The sequence below is a fragment of the Mesoplodon mirus genome, assembly GCF_964341445.2.
Source record: "Mesoplodon mirus genome assembly, chromosome: X".
NCBI lineage: Eukaryota > Metazoa > Chordata > Mammalia > Artiodactyla > Ziphiidae > Mesoplodon > Mesoplodon mirus.
Genome location: NC_138981.1, coordinates 22902610 through 22925295, shown reverse-complemented (window position 1 = coordinate 22925295; position 22686 = coordinate 22902610). Strand labels below are relative to the sequence as shown.

Below are 22686 nucleotides of genomic sequence, written 5' to 3'. Positions count from 1 at the left end.
GGACGAAGTGAGAGAGTGGCATGGACATATATACACTACCAAATGTAAAACTGATAGCTAGTGGGAAGCAGCCACATAGCACAGGGAGATCAGCTCGGTGCTCTGTGACCACCTAGAGGGGTGGGATAGGAAGGGTGGGAGAGAGACGCAAGAGGGAAGAGATATGGGGATATATGTGTATGTACAGCTGATTCACTTTGTTATAAAGCAGAAACTAACACACCATTGTAAAGCAATTACATTCTAATAAAGGTGTTAAAAAAAGGAATAGCAGAGGGGTACAGATAAATCTGTTTGATCCCATGAATTGGTCTTCCTTCTCTATGTGTGAATTTGGTATGTGAGTATCAAATAGTTAAATCTAAATTCTGTGATGGTAAGGGAACACTTAACAGTTTCGAGAAACAAAGCAGGGAACACATGCACTGATTTGTGGACCCTAATAAAAATGAGACTTAAAAATAAAATCTGAAAGTCAACAGTCTGATTTCCTCTTGCATCTCTTTATCTATGGCCCCGGTCTCCTATGCATACCAAAAGTCCTATTCCAAAAATAAATATCAACAGGTGGTTGGTAGTTCTTTATTTTCTAATTTTCAAATAAAATGATTTTAGAGTATAAATACAAAATCCCCTTACCTCTGCAAAATTCTATAATAATAAATAATGCTACAGATATGGAAGCAGACCTCAGCTGATCAACCCAGCTCCTTTAATAACCAAAATGAGTCCATGTGGTTCCAAATCACTGTTCACCTCCACATTTTTTTTTTTTTTTTTTTTTTTTTTTTTGCGGTATGCGGGCCTCTCACTGTTGTGGCCTCTCCCGCTGCGGAGCACAGGCTCCGGACGTGCAGGCCCAGCGGCCATGGCTCACGGGCCCAGCCGCTCCGCGGCATATGGGATCCTCCCAGACCGGGGCACGAACCCGTATCCCCTGCATCGGCAGGCGGACTCTCAACCACTGCGCCACCAGGGAGGCCCTCACCTCCACATTTTGAGATGAAAATAGGTTTAGTTCAAAGCAAGTGATTTAAAGGTTTGTTTCTCCTCAGCTCCCTTGCACACCGGATTTACCTAATCACCTGCACTCATTACCCATGGGATTTGGCAGTTAATTTCATCAGTCTTCACCTTCTTCAAAAGTCTAAAACCAATGATCAAAAACTAGAGATGAAGCATACATGACAGATGGAGGGACTTTCCTGGTGGTGCAGGGGTTAAGAATCTACCCCCCCAATGCAGGAGACACGGGTTCGATCCCTGGTCAGGGAACTAGAACCCACATGCGTGCTGTAACTGAGGAGCCCATGAGCTGCAACTAAGGAGTCCACCGTCTGCAACTAAAGGAGCTGGCGGCCGCAACTAAGGAGCCCGCCTGCCACAGCTAAGACCTGGCGCAACCAAAATAAATAAAATTATATATATATAAAAAAGACAAAGACAAATGGAAAGCAAGTAGCTGAATTAATACAACAAATACCAACCAAGTATTTATTACATGCCAAGGTCCATATGAGGTGCTGTGTGTATAGGGGTGAGTAAAACAAACTCCCTACCTTAAATGGGGCTCATAGTCTAATAAGGAAGATGAATGTGAACATGCAAACAGATGTTTGCCCAGTTAGTACAAAATGATGAGTAGCAAAATGGGAACAAAATAGGGTGCTGAGCAAGAAAAGAACACAACAGAGAAACTCACACACATGTACAAAGAGACAAGTACACAAATGTCTACTTTCCGTAACAGTGAAATACCGACAACAACCTAAATGACCATCACTAGGGAAATGGAAAAATAAATTGCAGAATATTCATATGATGGAATATTACAGAGCAGTTCAAATGAATGATTAGATCTATATGTATCAACATGGATATACTTCAAAAATATAAACGTTGAGAAAAAAAGCAAGTTGCAAACTCAAATATGATACATCATTTACATAAGTTAAGTGGGTACATTTCAAAGGTAAGAATAGCGTACCAAATGGAAAGCTACATATCAGCTTCAAAAAAGCAGCTGCCTGTGGAGAGGTAAAGAGGAGACGAGGGAAGGGGAGGCAAGCAGAGGATCCTGACTATCTGTAAGGCTTTTATTTAAAGAAAAGCTGAAGCAATTATAAGAAAATCTTAACATGTATTAGTTCTGGGAGATGGCTACACGAATATGTTATTTTACTCTATAAAAATTAATGGGGGGCTTCCCTGGTGGCACAGTGGTTGAGAGTCCGCCTGCCAATGCAGGGGACGCAGGTTCGTGCCCCGGTCCGGGAAGATCCCACATGCCGTGGAGCGGCTGGGCCCGTGAGCCATGGCAGCTGAGCCTGCGCGTCTGGAACTTGTGCTCCTCAACGGGAGAGGCCACAACAGTGAGAGGTCCACGTATAGAAAAAAATAAATTAAAAAAAAATTAATGGGAAAAAAGAAAAAGATTTTTTTTTTTAATTTAAAAATGAGAGAAGGAAGTGGGGTGAATGGACCTATTTAGGCAGAGGACCAAGAAGGTGCCATATAAGCCAAGACCCGAGGAGAGAGGAAAACACGAACTTGCACCAAGCTGGGGAGAAGCATTCCAGGCGGTGGCGCCCAGAACATGAGGGCTCTGCAGAGGGACAGAAGTGAACATATGTGCGCAACTCAAAGAAGACGTAGCCCCGGAGGGCTGCAGCAAAGCTGGGGTGGGGAGGGCAGGGGGTCAGTAGCAGGGAAGGTGACCGGAGAGGTGAAGCGACCCATGGAGGACCTGGGAGGCCATGGTCAACTGAGATGGAAGCTACTGGAAAGGACATGATGCAATCACACGTTAAAAATACAGATCACCTGCTGTGTGGAGAACTGATCAAAGGCCAGAGTGGAAGGGAGACACCAATGGGAGGCTGCTGCGGTGATCCTGGCCAGAGACGGTGCGGTCTGAACTAGGAGAGAGAGTGGCAGTGCCAATGGAGAGAAACGGATGAATCTGGGTATACTGAAGGTAAGGTTGGCAGGACTTACAACTAACTGCATCTTAGGACTGGGCTAAGAAGTGATAGGAAAGACAACTATTTCTTAAATATTATAAAAATGGCTGGTGTTTGCCACTTTGGGTCCACTACTAGATGTTACTGAAGGACATGAAAAAACACTCCAGGCTCCTGAATCTACTTAGTAAAAATAAACGAAAAAACTTAAACTCATGAACATCAAACTCTTAAGGGTAAATATAAGGATCAGCTGAGGTCATTAAGTTAAAGAGTGAGGAAGGTCAGGTTAAATCACTCAGGGGAAGTGAGTTTTCAGAAAGACTGAAAGAGCAGAAATTAGTGATGTGGGTGGACAAAGGCACAAAAAGCAGAAGAAACAACAAAGTAAAAACACAAAATAGAAAATAATTTGGCAAACAGCCGACAAATTGGTCTTATAAGGGTAGACGTTTAGGCATTCAAGGGAGAGAAAAATGCAGACAGGGTAAGAGTGGGTCTGGAGGGCAGCCACCGCTGCTAAGATGTTAGGTTTTCAGGTCACGTTTACTGAGCGCTTATTATGTATCAAACGCTGAATCGAAGCATTAACACACACCATCTCAGTTCATTCTCCCAACAACCTCGCTGGGGAATTACCATGACTAAAAATGAGGAAGCTGAGGCTCAGAGAGGTTATATAACCAGCCAGGCTGCGCGTACCTGGGAAGCTGGGGGCAGGGGGGGCGGGGGGTGGCTGGAGGCGGCAGGCAGGGTGGGGAGAGTGGGGAGCGTGAGACCCCCAGGCGTAGGCCTGGATTCCAGGGCTGCCACTTAGTTGAGGCGTTTCACAAGCTACTTCTCTGCGTCTCACATCCCTCATCTATGAACTGGGGAGAATTAAAATATCTACCCACAGCAATTCTGGTTGCCGCCACCGCTGCACGCATACAGCACAAGCTGAAGTCAATGATCACCTCCGTGTCCCCAAAATTTTCAAAGCTATCACCTGTGTCTCTTGCTGACAGTCACCCACCACCTCCCTGAGACACTCTTCCCTGGCTCCCACGACACCTTGTGTTCCTGCTTTTCTCCTTCTGTGGTGGCCTCCTCCAAGCCATTCCACACTGGGGATCCGTAAGACAGCATCCTACACCCACTTCTCTTTCTACCCTCTCCTCTCCCAAAGTAATCCCATCCATGTCCATGTTTTAATTTACGTCAATTCACCAATGACGCCCAACTTTATATCGTATCGTGCCACCTCAAAATTAACATGTCCAATATCAGACTGCTCATCCTTCCCTCCCCTGGCCCCAAACCCAGGCATCTTCCAACACTCCTCACCTCAGTGAAAGGCTTGCCATCCATCAGCCTGCACAACTCAGAAGGCCAGGAGTTATCCTGAAGTTGTCCTGGATATTTTCCCCATCCTAAGCCCAATATCCAAGCTGCCACCAGGTTCTACTGGGTTTTCTTCTCTCACATCTCTCTCATATCTGAACCTTCTCCCTCTCCCAGCTGCCATCACGCCAGCCAAGCTACCACCATCGCTTGCCTGGAATACCTTAATAAGAGCCTACTAACTAGTTTCCCTCATCCACGCTGACCCTTCCAATCCACTCAGCCAGAGCGATGGTCTCAAAATGCAAACGGGAGCCAACCCCTCCACCACAAGAAGGACCTGCTAATGTCCACCCCCTGCTCAACATGGCCGGCAAGGCCCACATGGTGTGACCCTGTCCTCCTCTCCAGACTCGCCTCCCATCACTCCCCGCTTCCTCTCTACGTCCAGGCTACAGCAGCCTTCCCTCAGTTCCTTGACCACACAATGCTTCCACCCATCACAGGACCTCTGCACAAGGCATCCCTCGCCCTGGAATGCTGATCCCTGTAACCCTTTAGCTTGTTAACTCCAGCATCCAGCACACACTTTTCTGATCTCAGCTCAAGTGTCACATGCTCAGGAAACCTCTGATTCTTCAGTCTGGGAGCTTTGATTCTTCAGAGGGCCTTTGTTATCAGCACTCAGAAACTCCCATTCCTTTTCTTAGCTCTTATTTTCTCCTGGGTCGGCATGATTATTCATTGGACAATTTGCTTAATGGCTCTCCCCAACCAGAAATGAAAACCCCATGAGGACAAGGTCGTTGAACATTTAAATTTATCACCGTATCCCCAACACACCAGCACCAGGCCCAACACCTGGTAGGGGTTTGGCGCCTTCCTCTGCATTGTGACAAGAAACCATGGTGCCCAGGCTTTCCTAGGTTAAGGTGCTTTGTGACTGGGGGACACGGCAGTAGCCATCGTCAACTAGCACGCTCTGGCACAGTAAAACACAGAGGCTCACAGGGACGGACTTGCTCAAAGCCAAACAAAGCAAACACACAGTGAGCATGGTGCCCGTGTTTCCAGTCCAGGTTTCCTCCAGCACATATTCAGGCTTTTCCACGCGGTGTTTGCACCTACCGCAGATCCTTTGTCTTGCTTACTACTAAGAAATCATGAGTTTGGCCTCCTGAGCTCTAGCTCTAGTTTTACTGGAATCATTACCTAAGGCTTTCATCTCAAGCCTACAGGTCACAAGCAATGTCATCTGTCTCCATTTCCCTCCGTGGGACAGACTCAGCAAATACTACTGGAAGAATTTCTGGCTATGATGCAAGAATCAGTAATTGAATTAAATATATTCACCTGCTCTAAGCCAATCTTCTGAAAACAAGTTATTTTTTTCTGCCCTGTCAGGGCATCATTAAAGAAGAAATATCTGGATCTTTCGTGTGATTCAATGATCAGCTGTCCATCGCATCAGGCCATGCAGTCCAACTTGAATAGAACATACACCCTACCCTGTTGGCCAGTGCACGGAAGTATTACACGTGGCCTTAAGAACAATGCACATTATTAATAGCCCATGAGCTTATTCCTTTCCCCAAGTGCCCCCTCCTCAACCCTCCTCCTCCCTGCCTGCGGAAGGCACACCACCCTCCTGCACAGGGCTGAAAATATAGTCTGTGGCTAAGTCAGCAGGGGTGAAAAGCCCCTGAAACAAATATAGCCAAATGTCTGACACTCCAAATTATGACAGAAACCTAATATCTTTGCTCCACTCCCATCCCCACTCTACTCTCAGCCCTAAGGCAAAAACTCTCATCACTAGCCTCAAAAGAACAAATCTTTTCTTAAATGTAAAACAACAAAGGCAATAAAAATAGGTAACAGAAAACAAAACCCAAACCTGAAAAGAACAATTAGTAATCCCAAACACCACACACAAGTCATTTCTGGAAATCCCTCATGCTCTGTTGTTCTTTTAAAAATGCAAGTAGAGATTGGCTTCAGTTACATTCTATTTCATTTCGCTTTTTAAAAGAGGGAGGGAACCCTCAAAGAAAAAGTTTAAATTCTGAGACTCTAATACATTCAAGTTTAAAAGTGACACCAGCCAATTCACCCACCAAAATTAATAATAAAAAGGAAACAAGGACAGCTGTACAACCCGGCACTGGCACTAAATTTCAAAGTATGTACAAAATCTCTAAAGCAATGACTACAGGGCTCAGGAATCTCTGGCTTAAAATCAAACAGCTTCTTAGCACATACACACATACATAAAGCCATCCTTCTCCCCGCCTTCCAAAACTCCCACAACTTACCAAACTCAGCTCACTGTAATTTCACACCGTATTTATGATATGGCAAATTGACACAGGCTCATGCTGCCTACCAAAATGATGAAACGCAAACAGAAGGCACTAATTCTATTAGTCTGCTCTCAGTTAACCAGTCCTGAGCCATAATAAACCCAACCAGCTTGTTTTGTTTTTACATTTGAGATGGATGTGTCTCTGAAGGGCCTGACTGTACTGCTGGGAAGAGCACACACAAGCCACCAGACGGCGCGGGCTGCCGAAAGCAGGTTCTTCCAATTAACACCGAGTGTCCCTGGCATGGCTGAAGCCAGGAGATGGTGCGGTGACATCTTGTACATCATCAGATTCAAATGCTGGGGTGGCTGATCCATTTGGGGGATGGGAAAATCTGCAAGGTTGCTGAGTGTAACCACATCACCCATAAATCTACTACCCGGGTGGATGAGGAAAGGAAAATCTGGAGAAAAGATCAATACTTTTGCCTTGCAGTGATCCTTTCTCTACAATCCATCTGTATCCGCAATCTGTGAAGGGGGGTGGACATGGGAGGAAAAAAAATAAAGTTATAAGATATTTCCCCCTTTCCTTAAGAGTAGCACTATCCAGGAAATTACCTAGGCAGACTGACTGTGCATCCAGACAATTAAACCTTACGCCAGTTTCTGTGCCACTGGTGAATAGTGGTTAATAACTTCACACGTTTCTTTTTGTGTCTTAACAAGGAGGGAATGGCACTTTCGAAATCATTACTGCTCTGTCATCTTGGTTCACTGCCAAAGCAAAGAGCTGTAGAAACACCTGGCAAATAACACGCGGCTCGTGAAAAAGAAACATACACCGAAACAGGTTTATAGAAAATGTTCACATACGTAGAAAGAGGAATGAGTTTGGGTTAACAGAAAATCACTCACTGGGGTGAGGGGTGGGGAAGAAAGGAAGAGGTTTCCAGGCCTCAGTTTCTGTGATTCGAGTCAGAGTAATGAAACTCAATCTGAGCAGAGATCAGCGGCGCCGACACAAAGTTCGTCCGATAGTATTTATCTCCTCATCCTCAGTCACACTCCCAGTGGGTTCAGTAATTAAATGGGCAAAATATCGAGGCAAAAATACCATCCCTGCCTTCTCAAATGAGTGGCCCAGTAAAAACGTATAAAGTAGCCTTTTTCTTATTCTGAGTATCCAGGCCATTCTTATAAACTCAAGTAAGGCTTAAATATCAAGATCCTATATCACAAAATGCATCTCCTCCACACCCACCCATCTATAACTGCAGAAACTACTAGACCAGCGTGATCCCAGAGTCACAGCAAACTAGCACGCACTCTGTGGGGCACGGACGGGGCTAGGTGCTGGGGTGTGGGCGACATCAAAATACAGACACAGTGATCCTCGACGAACCAAACGCAAGTAGAGACTGAACAATATAGAAACAATTTGAGGCTGCAGCTTTTCTTTTCTTTCCTTTTTTGGTCAATTAAGAGAAAAATTTTAAGTATTCATACTAGTTTTTACAGACCCATTAGGAAATCTAGGTGTAAAACTACCAACATGTGGGTTTTTAAAAGACCCTAATTTAGACTGAGAATAAGGAAATTCCACCTTCTTTAATGAAATAAACCCTGGCACTCTGAAGACAAGGGAGGCCAGCCCACACAGCCCCAGGACCACCTGTCACCGCCACTGACACCCAGGAGGTACAACATGTGAGGATGGGTGCGAGGCGCTTCTATCTGACAAAGACTTGCTCACAGACCCAGCCCGGTTCACAGGCAGAACTTGACCCTGTCTCCCTCTTCCCAGCTACCTCTAACATCGACTGCCTGTTTGCTCCTAAACCTATACATTGCAGCGTTCAAAACCCAAAGAGCACACAAAGGCAGATGTCCAGGCATCTTGGAGGGGATAGGTTCCAACATTAAGAGAGAGGGATAACATTCTTCTGAATTTCTTTTTGAAAGTCTAAAGTTTTAGCCATTTTGAAAGAAATATTATGTGTGTTCAAGTTGTACATAAATTCAAACCAGGCCTAAATGTAACCCACTTATTTATAGAGCGCAATACCGTGTTCATACGGCATAGATTATTCTATATACTTGAAACTTTGTCATTGCATTTCTCTCAAATTATTGAATGTCTAATTTATCATAATTTGAACTGGCCTTCCATGGGGTATTTCCAAGGTGTTTCCTCTTCTTAGCTTTATATTTACCAACATTACTTTCACCAATTTCAGAAAGGATACAGACAAAGGGCCAAGCAAATATAGATATTAATTAGTAAAAGTTCACCCATATAAATAATCTGCAGTTAAGATGCCACTTACTGGACGGAAAACAGGTGTTTCTATAGGAGTTAAAGGTATATAAAAAGAACCTCAGCTCTAAATTTGCTATTAATTTGTACTATGAAGAATCTCAACTCATTCCATCTGAATTACCACCAATTCTGAATTAGTAGATATGAATTAATAAAGTTGAATAGTATGAAGAACTGCCAAGAATTTAGAACCCAAACATCCCTGAAATACAACAATAAAAAGGGAATTTAAAGTTTCTCTGGCTTAGAATATTATAATGTAAACAACTTCAAAGTGGTAAGTAATCTGTAATCACTGAAAAAGGATATTGCTTTTTTTAACGTAAAATATATTCTGCCAAAATATATTAAACCTTCACTTTCAGCCTTAAGAGAAATTATCTTCTTATATTTAAAAAAAATCAAAATGTTAGTAGGTCAGCTGAAGTTAAAAGTAGTCTTAATGGTGGCTATTAAATCCTGGAGACAGAATTAGAACTCTTCCCCTCCTACCACCCATACAGTTTCCATGAGTCTGGTCTGGCAAGAAAATTCTTCATACTGCCATGTTTTAGGTAACAAAAGCATACGTTTTTAAGACTAAAGTGTACCCTCAACCTACGAGGGCAGAAATGAAGAAATATAAGAACCACCAGTTCTTTAGCATTTTTGCATCATGGTGCCCTTTGAGAATCTCTTAAATGCTATGCACCCTTCCCCCCAAAAAAGCACACACATGCACAGACACATAAAATGTCACATACAACTTGAGGAGTCACAGACATTCGCTCTGCTTCTATGAGAAGTTCTCATATGACAATATAAACAGATAAGACTTGAAAATCTATGTCTTTTTAGATGTCCGAAAGATTGCTTTCCTTCCTTCTTACTACTTTGAGTGTACTTTCCTCTACTTTCACCCACTATGACTGATGCTGTTAGAAATGAGAGTGACTTTTCTATTATACGTGACTCTCTTTTAGACCAGAGGTCCACCAATTTTTTCTGTAAAGGGCCAGAAAGTACATATTTTAGGCTTTGCAGGTCATTCAGGCTCTCTGGGTACTAATCAGTTCTGCCATTGTAACAGAACACAACTGCAGCCATAAACAAGTGGGTGTGGCTGTGTCCCAATAAAATTTTATTTACACAAAACAAGCAGTGGACAGGAATTAGCCCTGGAGTTCTAGGTTCTCGACCCCTGGAATAGAAGAATAGGTTCAACAACTCCACAGGAAGCAAAAAGACAAATAGTTAGATCCCTAACTTATATGATCCCTAAAAATAATTCCCAGAAGGGTTTAAGACCTGAATAAGAAAAGCCAAAGCTTGCAACTTTTAGAAGAAAATAAGAGAGAATGTCTATGTCACTGAAGGAGGGAAAGGTTTCTTAAGAAAAAAAACAACACAGTGTACAAGGGGGAAAAAACCAAACATTTGTCAATAAATTTTAAAACTTCTGCACAAGAAAAGACCACAAATAAAAGTTAAAAAGATAAGTCACAGACTAAAAGATATCTGCAACAAAAATGACCAAAAAAGAACTAGCCTTTGAATACCTAAGAAGAAATACTAAGAGGCATACAACCCAGCGAAATAGGACCTATACGCTCACAGGCAAATCACACTGAAAAAAAGAAAACTGAAGAGTTAAAACACATGAAAGGATGCTCACCTTAACTAATACTTGGGGAAATGCAAATTAAAATCACAATGAGATACCACTTCACACTCATGAGACTGGCAAAAGTTTTTAATTCTGATAATAACAAGTGCTGGCAAAGGTGTGGAACACTAAGGATGATGCAACAAGCATGTTTACAAGTATCTAAGGAGTCTAAAAATCCCTCAGTAGAAAAATAAACAAATTCAAAAAGGTAAAACTGTATATCAAAATTATTCCCAACTGTTTTTAAGTTAACCTCTGATTCTGTGACTGAGGGAGTCATGTATTGTAGTCCCATGGCCATAAATATGAATTTAGCTATCTGAAAGTATTAACTCGCTATGATAAATTAAATGACTGCTCCTACCAATAACATGTCATATACCGCTTGCAGATGTGCCAACTCCACTCTTAGTAATAGGCTACAGAAACTCTCGCACATGTGGCACTGTCTACTATAGCACCATTCGCAACAGCAAAAGAGTAAAAGAAGTGAAAATGAGGAAAGCTAAAAACGTGGACAATGGGAGAATAAAAAATATCCTGTGCTACATTTATTCACTGAAATATTACACAATAGGTAACATGAATAAATCAAGTCTAAAAATGTATCAACATGGACATACTTAAAAATTGCTATACAGAGTAGGGATTTTCCCCTACTTTCTTTTTTTGGCAAACTGCAAAAAATATGATAGCATGACGTATAAATGGTAAAAACTTCTAAGGCACCACATGTATAGGTACACGTTATTTGTTGTAAAAGCAAAAAACCTTGGGCAAAAAGGACAAAACCAACCTGGAGGGAGCAGTTACCTTGGAAGAAGAAAAGAAAAAAATGAGAGAGGGTGGGGAGGAAAGGGTCTTTAGTTGTCTCTACAATATTTTATTGCATTTAATTTTTTAAAACTAGGCTTTAAGAAAAAAGATTGGAAAAGTGAAATTTTTGCTTATTTCCAGATAAAGTTGAAAGTCTCCTTTAGCACTCAATTATAAGATTCTGTATATTCACTCATTCTCTTTTGCCGCTGACATCAACAAAGGCTACAGCCCTCCATCCCAGGGCCATTCTGAAGGGCCCCTGACAGGTGCTAGCACATGGCCAAGAGACTCCCAGGAAGGCTTGCCCTGGGCTTGACTGCAATGTTTTCATGCAGTGATTTGGACACATTTTCTAAATGCACAAATTTCAGCTCCAAACACAATTGAAAGCTAGGCAGTCTACAACTGGTTGGCAAGCAGGCTGGCAAAGACTCACTTTAGCCTACTGGGTGAGAAAATGAAAAAGCATGGGCTCTACACCCAAACATGAGAGCATGCATTCACTTTAAAATGCAATCAGAAATCCAGACCAAAAATCATTTTCTCAAGGGCACAGAAATAACAGAGTGCAGAAATAAGACAATACCAATGTCACTAAGTAGTAATTATTCCATAAAGACAAATATTACCATTACACTAAGGATTATGCAATGAGTATGCTTATAAGTATAGAGTAAATTTTAAATCCCTCAAAAAACCCCCAACAAATTCAAAGAGGCAAAATTACACATCAAAATCATTTCAATTCTCTTTAGATTAGCCTGATACTGTGACCAAGGGAGTCATGGATTGTAGCCCCATGGCCAGAAGTGTGAATTGAGTTCTTTGATAGAAGAATTAGCTTGCTATGATACATAAAATGATTGTTCTTATCAATAAAACTTTTTATTCAAAGACTGTCACTATTTAAACACTAAATACACTAGACTATTACAATCCTTTGGTCCTTTCTTTAATAATTTCAAAATTAATAAAAGTCAAAAATTTGGACAGATCTGTGTCACTAAATGGCTTTCACTATTGTTCACAGAATAAAACCCTTAATTGATTAATGATCTCAGGGTGTCTATCGCCATCTAGTGAACAATCAGTTCAATTACCACACCAGTCACTTGACTACCTAGTCTGTTTTCTCTGTGATTTAAAATATATGTCCACTTACTGCTACCAACTTGCTCAGTATCTTTTGTATGTCTCCCTTCACATACATTGAGAATAAACACAAATACAGATGGTATTTATATAGATTCACTTTCGAGTTATCTGTCAACTAGGTTTCCATATTACTTCTCTGGAAACACTGAGTTCATTATTTTTAAATAACTTGCACACCATGAGGTCCCTCATACAATTCCTTAACCATTAACTAATTCCTCTACCACGGAGCAATTAAAAATCATAGAAGAGTTTAAGTGTGAAAGATCACACCTGGGAAAAGACAATATTGATGTCCATTTGACACAACTATTAGCATTTTTATTATAAACCTGTTTTTAAAAGTACAATTAGTAATTACTCTGAGTACTCTAGCATCCATAATACATTTGATTACAGAAATTATTAGGTCACCAGAGCCAAACCTGCATGATTCCAACAAACTGAGCACACACAAAACAGATTTAAAAATAAAAAGGGCGGGGGGGGGCGCTTAAGGCCTCCCCAGACTGTGTATTAATCTATATTCAAATGCAAAATTTTATAATCTTTTCAGAGGACATGATACCAGGTTTCCTTGTCATTAATTTCCAATTAAACCTTAATCTAATTTATCCTACAAGGACTTTAAAAGCAATCAACTTCTAGGATTTTCAGGTTACTATATTACTTGGTCTACTCTACCTTAGTACAAACAAGATAAGTTTGATGAGTTACAAAGATATTCCAAAATATCAGCAAACTGACTCTCGTTTTACACTTCGCTCCTCCTACCTCTTTAATAATCAAGAGATGCTTGAATTCACAAAGACCTAATAGTACGGACGGAAAACAACAGTAAAACCCAAAGACAGATTATCACATAAAACACTTCCATCCGCCAGTGCTAATAATTATCATCAATACGTTACAATCATTTTCATTATAGGAAATAATTTCTGTACGTGGCTTTGAATCCTCTTCTAGAAAAAGATTTCCAGGAAGCAACTGTGTAATTATTATTTCTCATTAACCTCACATTACTTTAAAGGCCCGTTTCCCACCGTTGTTGTATTTTTTATTTGTGAGAAGGAGCAAAGGGGAAAGAGACAAAGGGAAGCAGAAGCCAAGAACTTAAATCACGTATGATTATTTCTAGATTTGTCTGAAGTTCTTTGTTTCTTAGTGGGAAGAGTAGGGTTTTTTTTTTTAAATCGTTTAGAAAGATTTGTTGTTATATTTTAAATAAGAGAAAAATAAAACTTGAGTTTAAATTCCCCATTAAAAATCGAGCTAAACAAAAATATTGCCGTTAAAGTACAATGGATTAGGGGAGTGGGGGAGATTATTGGACAAATTTGGGGCTTATCATTATCAACAGTGCCCTTTTAAGCTTGTGGATTTCTGAGCCAATGCAGAAAATGTAACAACAGGGATTTCCCAACAGCAAGAGGCACTCTCCAAGGGAGTAAATTGTCAACTACTGCCTCTCATGAGAAACTGAAGAGTAACCCTGATCCAATCTCAACAGTCAACCCATGTATTATCACCCAGTTGGGGCATAGTGAGTGCACTGCCTAATACAAAAATAATATGGTATTCTATCAGAAGCCACTGGATACATACAGAGAAATAAAATTTAAATAATTTGAAAGTAAACTTAGCCAAAGAAACTGAAAACATCCTTTCCTCACTTCAATGAGCCCCTAAAACACCTGTATCTTCTCAAGTAAAAAAGGCCTATGTCTTGAGATGAGTATCGAAAAAAACGTTCTTCTAGGAATAAGAGGCAGAATATAAAGCAACAGGAGAGCCATCCTGAGATGGAGCAGACAACCCCCATGCAGCAAAAGCCTTACAGTCAGGAAGAGCTGGATTCTCATCCAAAAGTCACTTGTTACACTTCACCTCTTTGAGTTTATTAGCTTCCTCATCTGCAAAATTGGAACACTCTTGCCTCTATCAATTGATTCGTATGGGGTCTTAAGGAAATAACGCATCTGAAAGCTTCCTGCATAACGCTGGTGTCCTTCCTCACTGTGCCCTCAGCGGAGTGAAAGCAGGCTCCCAACAGAAGAGCACCTCTCAATATCCTCTTCGTTTCATGCCAGCTAGATCTGCACTGTCCAATACAGCAGCCACTAGCCACATGTGGATATTTGAGGTTAAATTTATTTTAATTATCATTAAATAAAACTCAAAATCCACTTCGTCAGCCAGCTATCAAGTGCTCACTAGCCACTTGGGGCTTGCGGCTATTGCACTGGGTATTGCAGATGGAGAACGTTTTCATCATCTCAGAGTGCTATCAGACAGTCCTGATCTAGACTCTAAGCAGGGGTTAGCATTTTTTTTTTCTGAAAAGGGCCAGATAGTAAATATTTTAGGCTTTGCAGGTCATGCAAGTCTCCACCTTGACTACTCAACTTTGCCGCTGTACTTGCAAAAGCAGCTATAGATGATACTTCAACGAATGAGTATGACTGTGTGCCAATAAAAGGTTATTTATAAAAATAGGTGGCGGGCTGGATTGGGCCCCTGGGCTGTAGTGTGCCGACCTCTACTCTAAGAGTACTCTGAGTCCACGCCCCCAGCATGAGCATTCTGCCCATAACCACTACCTCCTTAAGACCGAGTAGTCTTAAATCCACTGACAGAAATCAGTATTTTACTGGAGTTAAATGGAATATAATATTTAACATAACTGTTCTTTTACAAACTAAGGAAAACCCATGCACGTGGTGCTAAAGCAAATGAAGCTTTTAGTGTTTACAAAGGGACAGTACCTCAAATCTGTTTGGTATCTGGCCCATGTTTCTAAAACCAATTACTCTCAATCTATAACTCCAGTCCCGATATATTCCTGACACTGGGGACTTGAACTGATACATCCAGCTGCCTACTTAACATGCCTACAGATCTATTATAAGCCTCAAAGGTAACACATCCAAGATAAAACTCTTAATCTTTCTCCCTCAGATTTCTCCTTCCTAATAAATGGTTCTACTAGCTAACCAGCTAGAAGACAAAAATGGAGGCATCCTCCTTGATTTCTTCTTTTCCCTCACACTCCAACCTAATATATCTGCAAAAAAACACTAGCTCCCTTATGTCGCTTAGTTCTCATTCATGTTAGCTCCTGAAGAAGCCTTCCGTGACCAAGCTAAACTAGCCAGCCATCTTAACATTGTTTAGCCCTCCACCCTGTTTACTTATCTGCACAGCATTACTTCTATCATATTCTCTTATGTTTTGTATTTGTTGATTCACTTATTTAGACTCTGTTTTCCCGAATGACGCTCTCCCCACCCCAAGCCCCTCTACACCCCCTGCCCTAGGTAGAATGTGAGCCTCACGACACAGGGACTTTTTACGTCTTGGTCAACACTCTATCCCCAGTACCTAGAACAATCCATGGCATATAGCAGATGCTCAATAAATAAATACACACACACACACACAAAATGGACAAATGAATGAATCCTTACTTAAAAAGCATATCTGTCTCAAATTTGTCCTAAGAAAGGGATACTTGAAGCTGTATAACTAGGTAACAAACTTTTTGGCTCTCCTACCCCGTAACATGTATAGTTTAAAATACTCTCATTTTTAGATATGGGACTGTTAAGCTATTTACCTCCCTTCCTTTGTAGGTCACCAAAGCAGCCAGTGGTTTGGCATAAAATCTGCTGTAGGAAAATCCCAGGCAGCCATACATACTGTTTGCCGTGAGCTTCAAAGCCTTCTGTCGAATGTCATACTGCAGGCCACACAAGGACAAAAGACAAACAAAAGTATTTGTAGATGCTTCAGCATTACATTAGATGCTTTCTAGCTCACCAATAAGGAGGGGAAACCCGCAATAACCCTGGAAAAAAGAACTCTTAACACAATCAACCCACCCTCCCAGATCCATGATTCCCTGACCTCTTAGAATCAAGTAAACACAGACTCCAAAGTTCCCAGAAGTCAGAAGGATGTTGCTCAGATACAGTTCTGCAGATAGACGTGCCTTGTATTTTGAGGCATACAGTGTTTTTGAATGGTTTCCTACCCACCAACTTAAAATAAGCACATGCGGGGCTTCCCTGGTGGCGCAGTGGTTGAGAGTCCGCCTGCCGATGCAGGGGACATGGGTTCGTGCCCCGGTCCGGGAAAATCCCACATGCCACCGAGCGGCTGGGCCCGTGAGCCCTGGCCGCGGGGCCTGCGCGTCCGGAGCCTGTGCTCCGCCAACGGGGAGAGGCCACAACAGTGAGAGGCGGCCCGCGTACCGCAAAAAAAAAAAACAAAAAAAAAAATAAGCACATGCATTTGCCCACAGCATCAAGTTTAAATCACTCCTAGATAATCAAATTTTCAAAGGTGAGACTGTCACTCAGAGGTTGCTGAGTGGAAAGAGATACCTGAAGAACAAGGTCTGGATTTAAATCTTGCTGTTTCATTAGTTGTTTGACTTGTCTTCTCCGCTCTACCAGTTTCCGGATCTCTCTGGGCAAAATGCCCATTTCCAAGCTTGGATCTGGCAGCTCAGGGATCTGTTCTTGTTCTCCATCCTGATGAACACATGATGAAAATTTCAGACAAATCAAAATTTCATGAAATGAATTCCCAAAATCATACGTTGTGGGAGCTTAGCCCGTGATCACATCTTGAAAAGCTACTTTCTTGTCTAAGTAAAGGTCAACAAAGTGTGGGCGGTAGAAGAAAGAGCTGAGAGGGCTGCAGAACAACTCAACTCTGCCCTCTTCTCCTACAGTTCTCTCAGCCCATCATTCCCAGTACCTCCCCCCATCTAGTTATTGACAAATGTAGGTATCATTTAAAGAGATGAATTTTTACACATGCTCCTTTTCCCCCTTCAACAAGATTGGGGAGCAATATGTTTGGGGAACTTGTTTTTAAAATAAAAACACTGGGCTTCCCTGGTGGCACAGTGATTAAGAATCCGCCTGCCAATGCAGGGGACACGGGTTCGAGCCCCGGTCCGGGAAGATCCCACATGCGCACGGTCAAAGCAACTAAGCCCATGCGCCACAACTACTGAAGCCTGCGAGCCTAGAGCCTGTGCTCCACAACAAGAGAAGCCCCCACTTGCTGCAACCAGAGAAAAGCCCGCGCGCAGCAACGAAGCCCCAACGCGGCCAAAAATAAAATAAATAAATTTATGAATAAATAAATAAAAATAAAAACACTAAGAGAGATCTCTAAAATTTAAAAAAAGATAAAAAAGCAGTTAAACTACTGTTAAGTCCTGTGTACTAGCAAACAAAATGCTATAAAATTTTTTTAAACTATGGGGAATCATAGCAATTATTGTAAATGTTTTAGACTGTAAGATAAAAATATAAATACTAAATCAGCAGGTTTCTTTTAGGAATCTGGAGCCCATATTTTAATAGGGCATGACATTTCTAAAAATTAATACATATATATTCCTTAGTATTTACGTAGTACCTTTTGTCTACAAACTGCTTTGCAATCAGTAAAACAGCGACATTTTAAGAAAGCAACCAGCAGTCTTCTTACATTAAAATTTACAGCAGGAAAATGCAGGGAAAGCATTAGACCATTTTTCTCAAGGCTCCATTCATTCTATTAACAGGCTGCCAAGAAAAGCCAGGCACATTTGCCCTTTCAAAGGTTCAAAATTAAAAATAAGCCTCTTGGCTTAAAGTATGTCAAGTCAATGCCAGTCCTTACAAAGTGTCTGATTTTATAAAGATCAATAACTTCAAATGAACAATCTCACAATAGTAACAGGGACTATTATTGTTTTCCAATAGAGCAGATGATGACAGCAAACCTTTTAAAGAGATCTTGGTGCACATTCCAATTTACTTACAGCAACTGTGGAGGTGCAATAAAACGTAAACGGAAAGGGTCTGGAGCCAGGAAGTTCACAATCCAGGCCTGGCTGCACCAGCCCTAGCTGCTCTCAAGACCAAATGGGGCGCTGCACGGGGAAATGCTACGAACCCATAAACCGCTACATGTACAGTAGGTTTTAGATGACCTCTAAGGTCCCTTCCAACTCTGAAATGTTTCCATATCCAAACTCCAAACTGGTGGCAGGGGGCAGGGTTGCGGGGGAGCTGGCGCTGGATAATGATAATCATCCTAATACTGACACAGCAGCAGGACAAAGCCTAAAGAATATTATTAACTGAATGCAGTCACTACCTTGTGGGGATGTCTACGCAATACCTACTCTGTAAACTTATCCTCTAGTCCCACAGAAGGGCCCATCGTCAGCAGACGTATTTGTACTGGGTGAACACACTCCTGTGGTCATGGCTGATGGATGAGTGTGTTCAACAACTTAGGCAAGCCTCTAAGATTCTCTCTTCTGGGAATATGGAATTGGGACTGAAAAACAGCCCCCAAGCGTGTGGTTGGAACCAAAAGACATGTAAATTCAGGAGCTAGAGGGCAAACAGACATCTTCTGCCCCGTGTACAAAGAAGCAGAGAAAAACATACAGAGATAATAGGTTACTTTACATCTTTTACTGCTGGAGAACCAAATCTAATCAAATGCCCTACTGACAATCAATTGTATAAGCTTTATATACGAAGAACCACACATTAAGTTATTAAGCCCTACATAAAGCTGTTGACTGAATGATCACTAGTTAAAATCCATGTGAGATAATTCAAAAAGATCCTTTTGAAGAGGATGTCTAATGAGTAGAATCATTAAGAAATGCTTTCAGGGCTTCCCTGGTGGCGCAGTGGTTGAGAGTCCGCCTGCCGATGCAGGGGACACGGGTTCATGCCCCGGTCCGGGAGGATCCCACATGCCGTGGAGCGGCTGGGCCCGTGAGCCATGGCCGCTGAGCCTGTGCGTCCGGAGCCTGTGCTCCGCGGGGGGAGAGGCCACAACAGTGAGAGGCCCGCGTAACGCAAAAAAAAAAAAAAAAAAAGAAAGAAATGCTTTCATAGCCAAAATTTAAAAGCCTGAAAATAGCAAGTGTTTGGAGTAGAAGGGGAACAATTCACATACATGGCTGGTAAGAGTGCAAAACGGTATAACCACTTAGGAAAACAATTTGACGGTTTCTTATCAAGTGAAACATACACTGCCCATGCAACCCAGCAAATTCACTCCCTAGGTATTTACCCCCCCTAAAATGAAAGCACACATCCACAAAAAGATCTGTACAAGAATGTTCACAGCAGTTTTATTAATAACAGCCCAAAACTGAAAACAATCCATATGCTCATCTCAGGGGAACAGGTACGGGTGAAATACTTCTTAACAGTAAAAATGAAAGAACTACTAATAATGCAATAACATAGATGAATCTCAAAAACATTACACTGAACAAAAAAAGCCAGATACGAAACAGTACAGGGCTTCCCTGGTGGCGCAGTGGTTAAGAATACACCTGCTAATGCAGGAGACACAGGTTCGAGCCCTGGTCCGGGAACATCCCACATGCCGCAGAGCAACTAAGCCCATGTGCCACAACTACTGAGCCTCCCCGCTCTAGAGCCCGCAAGCCACAACTACTGAAGCTCGCGCGCCTACAGCCCGTGCTCTGCCACAAGAGAAGCCACTGCAATGAGAAGCCCGCGCACCACAACAAAGAGTAGCCCCCGCTTGCCGCAACTAGAGAAAGCCCGCACACAGCAATGAAGACCCAACGCAGCCAAAATTAAATTAATTTAAAAGAAAGAAAAGACAGCTTACACACCAATAGCCCTTATGAATACAGAAAGAAACTCTTCAGCAAAATACTAGCACATCAAATCCAGTGATATATAAAAAGCATTATACACCAAAGCCAAGTGGGATTTATCTCAGGGACACAGGATGGCTCTACAATCAATATAACACAATATAACACATTTAAAAGAATAAAGAACAAAAACCGTACAGTCAATAGACGCAGAAACAGTAGCTGACAGAATCCAAAACTCTTTAATGATAAAAAAAACAAAAAACACTCAACAAACTACTGATACTGATGATATACTGATATGGCCTCATACTGATAAAGGCCAGCTATGGAAAACCCACAGTTAACATCATATTTACTGGTGAAAGACTAGATGCTTTCCCCTAACGTCAGGAACAAGAAGTGGCTCTTGCCACTTCTATTCAACTGTACTGGAGGTTCTAGCCAGGGCAGTTAAGCAAGAAAAAGAAATATAAGGCATCCAGATTGAAAAGAAAGAAATAAAACTATCTCTATTCACAGACAACATGATCCTGTATATAGAAAATCCTAAGAAATCACAAACTATTACAACTAGTAAATGAGTTCAGCAAAGTTGCAGGATACGAGATCAATATACAAAAAATCAGTCATATTTCTATACACTTGCAATGAACAATCCAAAAATGAAATTAAGAAAACAATTCCATTCACAACAGCACCAAAAATAATGAAATATTTAGGAATGAATTTAATAAAAGAAATGTAAGACTTGTACATTGAAAACTAGAAAACATCTTTGAAAGACATTAAAGACCTAAATAAATGGAAAGACTCGATTTTCATGGACTGGAAGACTTAACATTGTTAAGATGGCAATATTCCCCAAACTGATCCACAGATCTGATACAATCCCATCAAAATCCCAGCAGGCATTTTTGCATAAATTGACAACCTGATTTTAAAATAAACAAAATGTGAGATATATCCCTACAATGGAATATTCAGCAATAAAAAGGAATGAAGTACTAATACATACTACAACACGAATGAATCTTGAAAACAATATGCTAAATGAAACAAGCCAGACACAAAAGGTCACATATGACTCCACTTACATGAAATGTACAAAAATACACAAATCTAGAGGCAGAAGGATTAGTGGTTGCCTAGACCTGGAAGGGATGAAGGGATTGAGGGAGGTTACAGCTAAAGCGGTAGGGTATCTTTGGGGAATAATGAAAATGTCCTAAAATTGATTGTAGTGAAGTTTGCACTCTGCAAATAAACTACCAGCTGTTAAATTGCACACTTTAGATGGGTGAATTGCAGAGTACATGAGTTACGTCTCAATAAAGCTGTTAGATAAAAGACACAGAACCAGTCTGAGTCTCCTTCTACCCAACCCTCCCCCCTTTCTTCACCACTAAAAAAGAATATAGTGTTATCTTTTAAGAGGAAAAACTAGAACACTGAGCCCTTTGGTTATCGTCCTTCTTTAAGCACTACTTTTAATCTCAATTTCCAGAGTTCCCAGTTGAATACAAACCTCTGTAACTTTCTGTGCCTCTGAAGCAACTCTTTGCACTGTTGTAAAACAAATGTTGAATTCCTGAATGATGGAAGGATACAAACTGTTGAAGTCCAGAAGCAAAATGAACTTATCATAAAAACCTGCAAGAAAAAAGCCCCATGTTACAAAAAGTCTTTTTAAAAAGCAGATTTTGCAAAACGCCATATTAGAAGTAATATATTATGAAACGATATACTATCCAGAGCTGTGAGGTACACAAAAGGAAAAAAGGAGTCAACTACCACTCTGTAAAAATGACTTGGATTAGAGTGAAGAGTCAGGTCACAAAAGAAAAGGCAAGAAGATACTGTCTCGCCTTGAAACCCCAGCAGTCACCAAAGTATGCCATTATTATAGGCAAACACCTTCCCATATCAATTACTTTAGACAAGTGCCATATCCATTTCCAAAAAATGCCATTAAATTCTCCTTCAAGAAAGCATTCCTTCCCACCTACCCTCCACACCCCCACTCCCCAAATGTTTCATGAGCTATACCAGTGAGTGGTTATACATTTTTTTACAATCACACCTTCAGGGAATAAAACAGGCAGCTCATTTACCTGTACACAAACTGCTAAGATCAGACAAGAGAGGTACACATAAATGTCAGCAGTGGAACGATCCACCCTTTTCACTTGCAAAGGGTTAACAGAAAGCTACTATATTTCTCTAGGACATTTACAAAGAGTTATCTTCACCTTGAGAAGAAACTGAATAAAAATAAATGTCCACAGTTAAGACAATAATAACAACAGCAAGCATATATTGATAGCTTACTCTGTGTCTGGTACTATTATTCCTTAAGTCTCTGTGTGGTATTTTTCTTGCCGTCATTTTAAAGAAAAGGAAACTGAGGCATACAGAGGCTAAAACAGGCAGCCCAAGAGCACATAGCCAGAATTCAAGGCCAGATCTAACACCAAAGGACGAGTG

The 22686-nt window shown here is 41.3% G+C and overlaps 1 protein-coding gene across 2 annotated transcripts in view; it reads right to left on the bottom strand.

Annotated features, from left to right (window-relative positions):
- Positions 1-22686, bottom strand: part of POLA1 (DNA polymerase alpha 1, catalytic subunit) — a 296255-nt gene that overhangs the window by 221048 nt on the left and 52521 nt on the right. For both annotated transcript variants that reach the window (XM_082610580.1, XM_082610579.1), the window contains exons 24-26: positions 21728-21852; positions 16922-17071; positions 16153-16275 (exon numbers count right to left, since the gene is read on the bottom strand). In XM_082610580.1, the coding sequence (XP_082466706.1) occupies positions 16153-16275; positions 16922-17071; positions 21728-21852 (398 nt within the window). The remainder of the gene's footprint in view (positions 1-16152; positions 16276-16921; positions 17072-21727; positions 21853-22686) is intronic.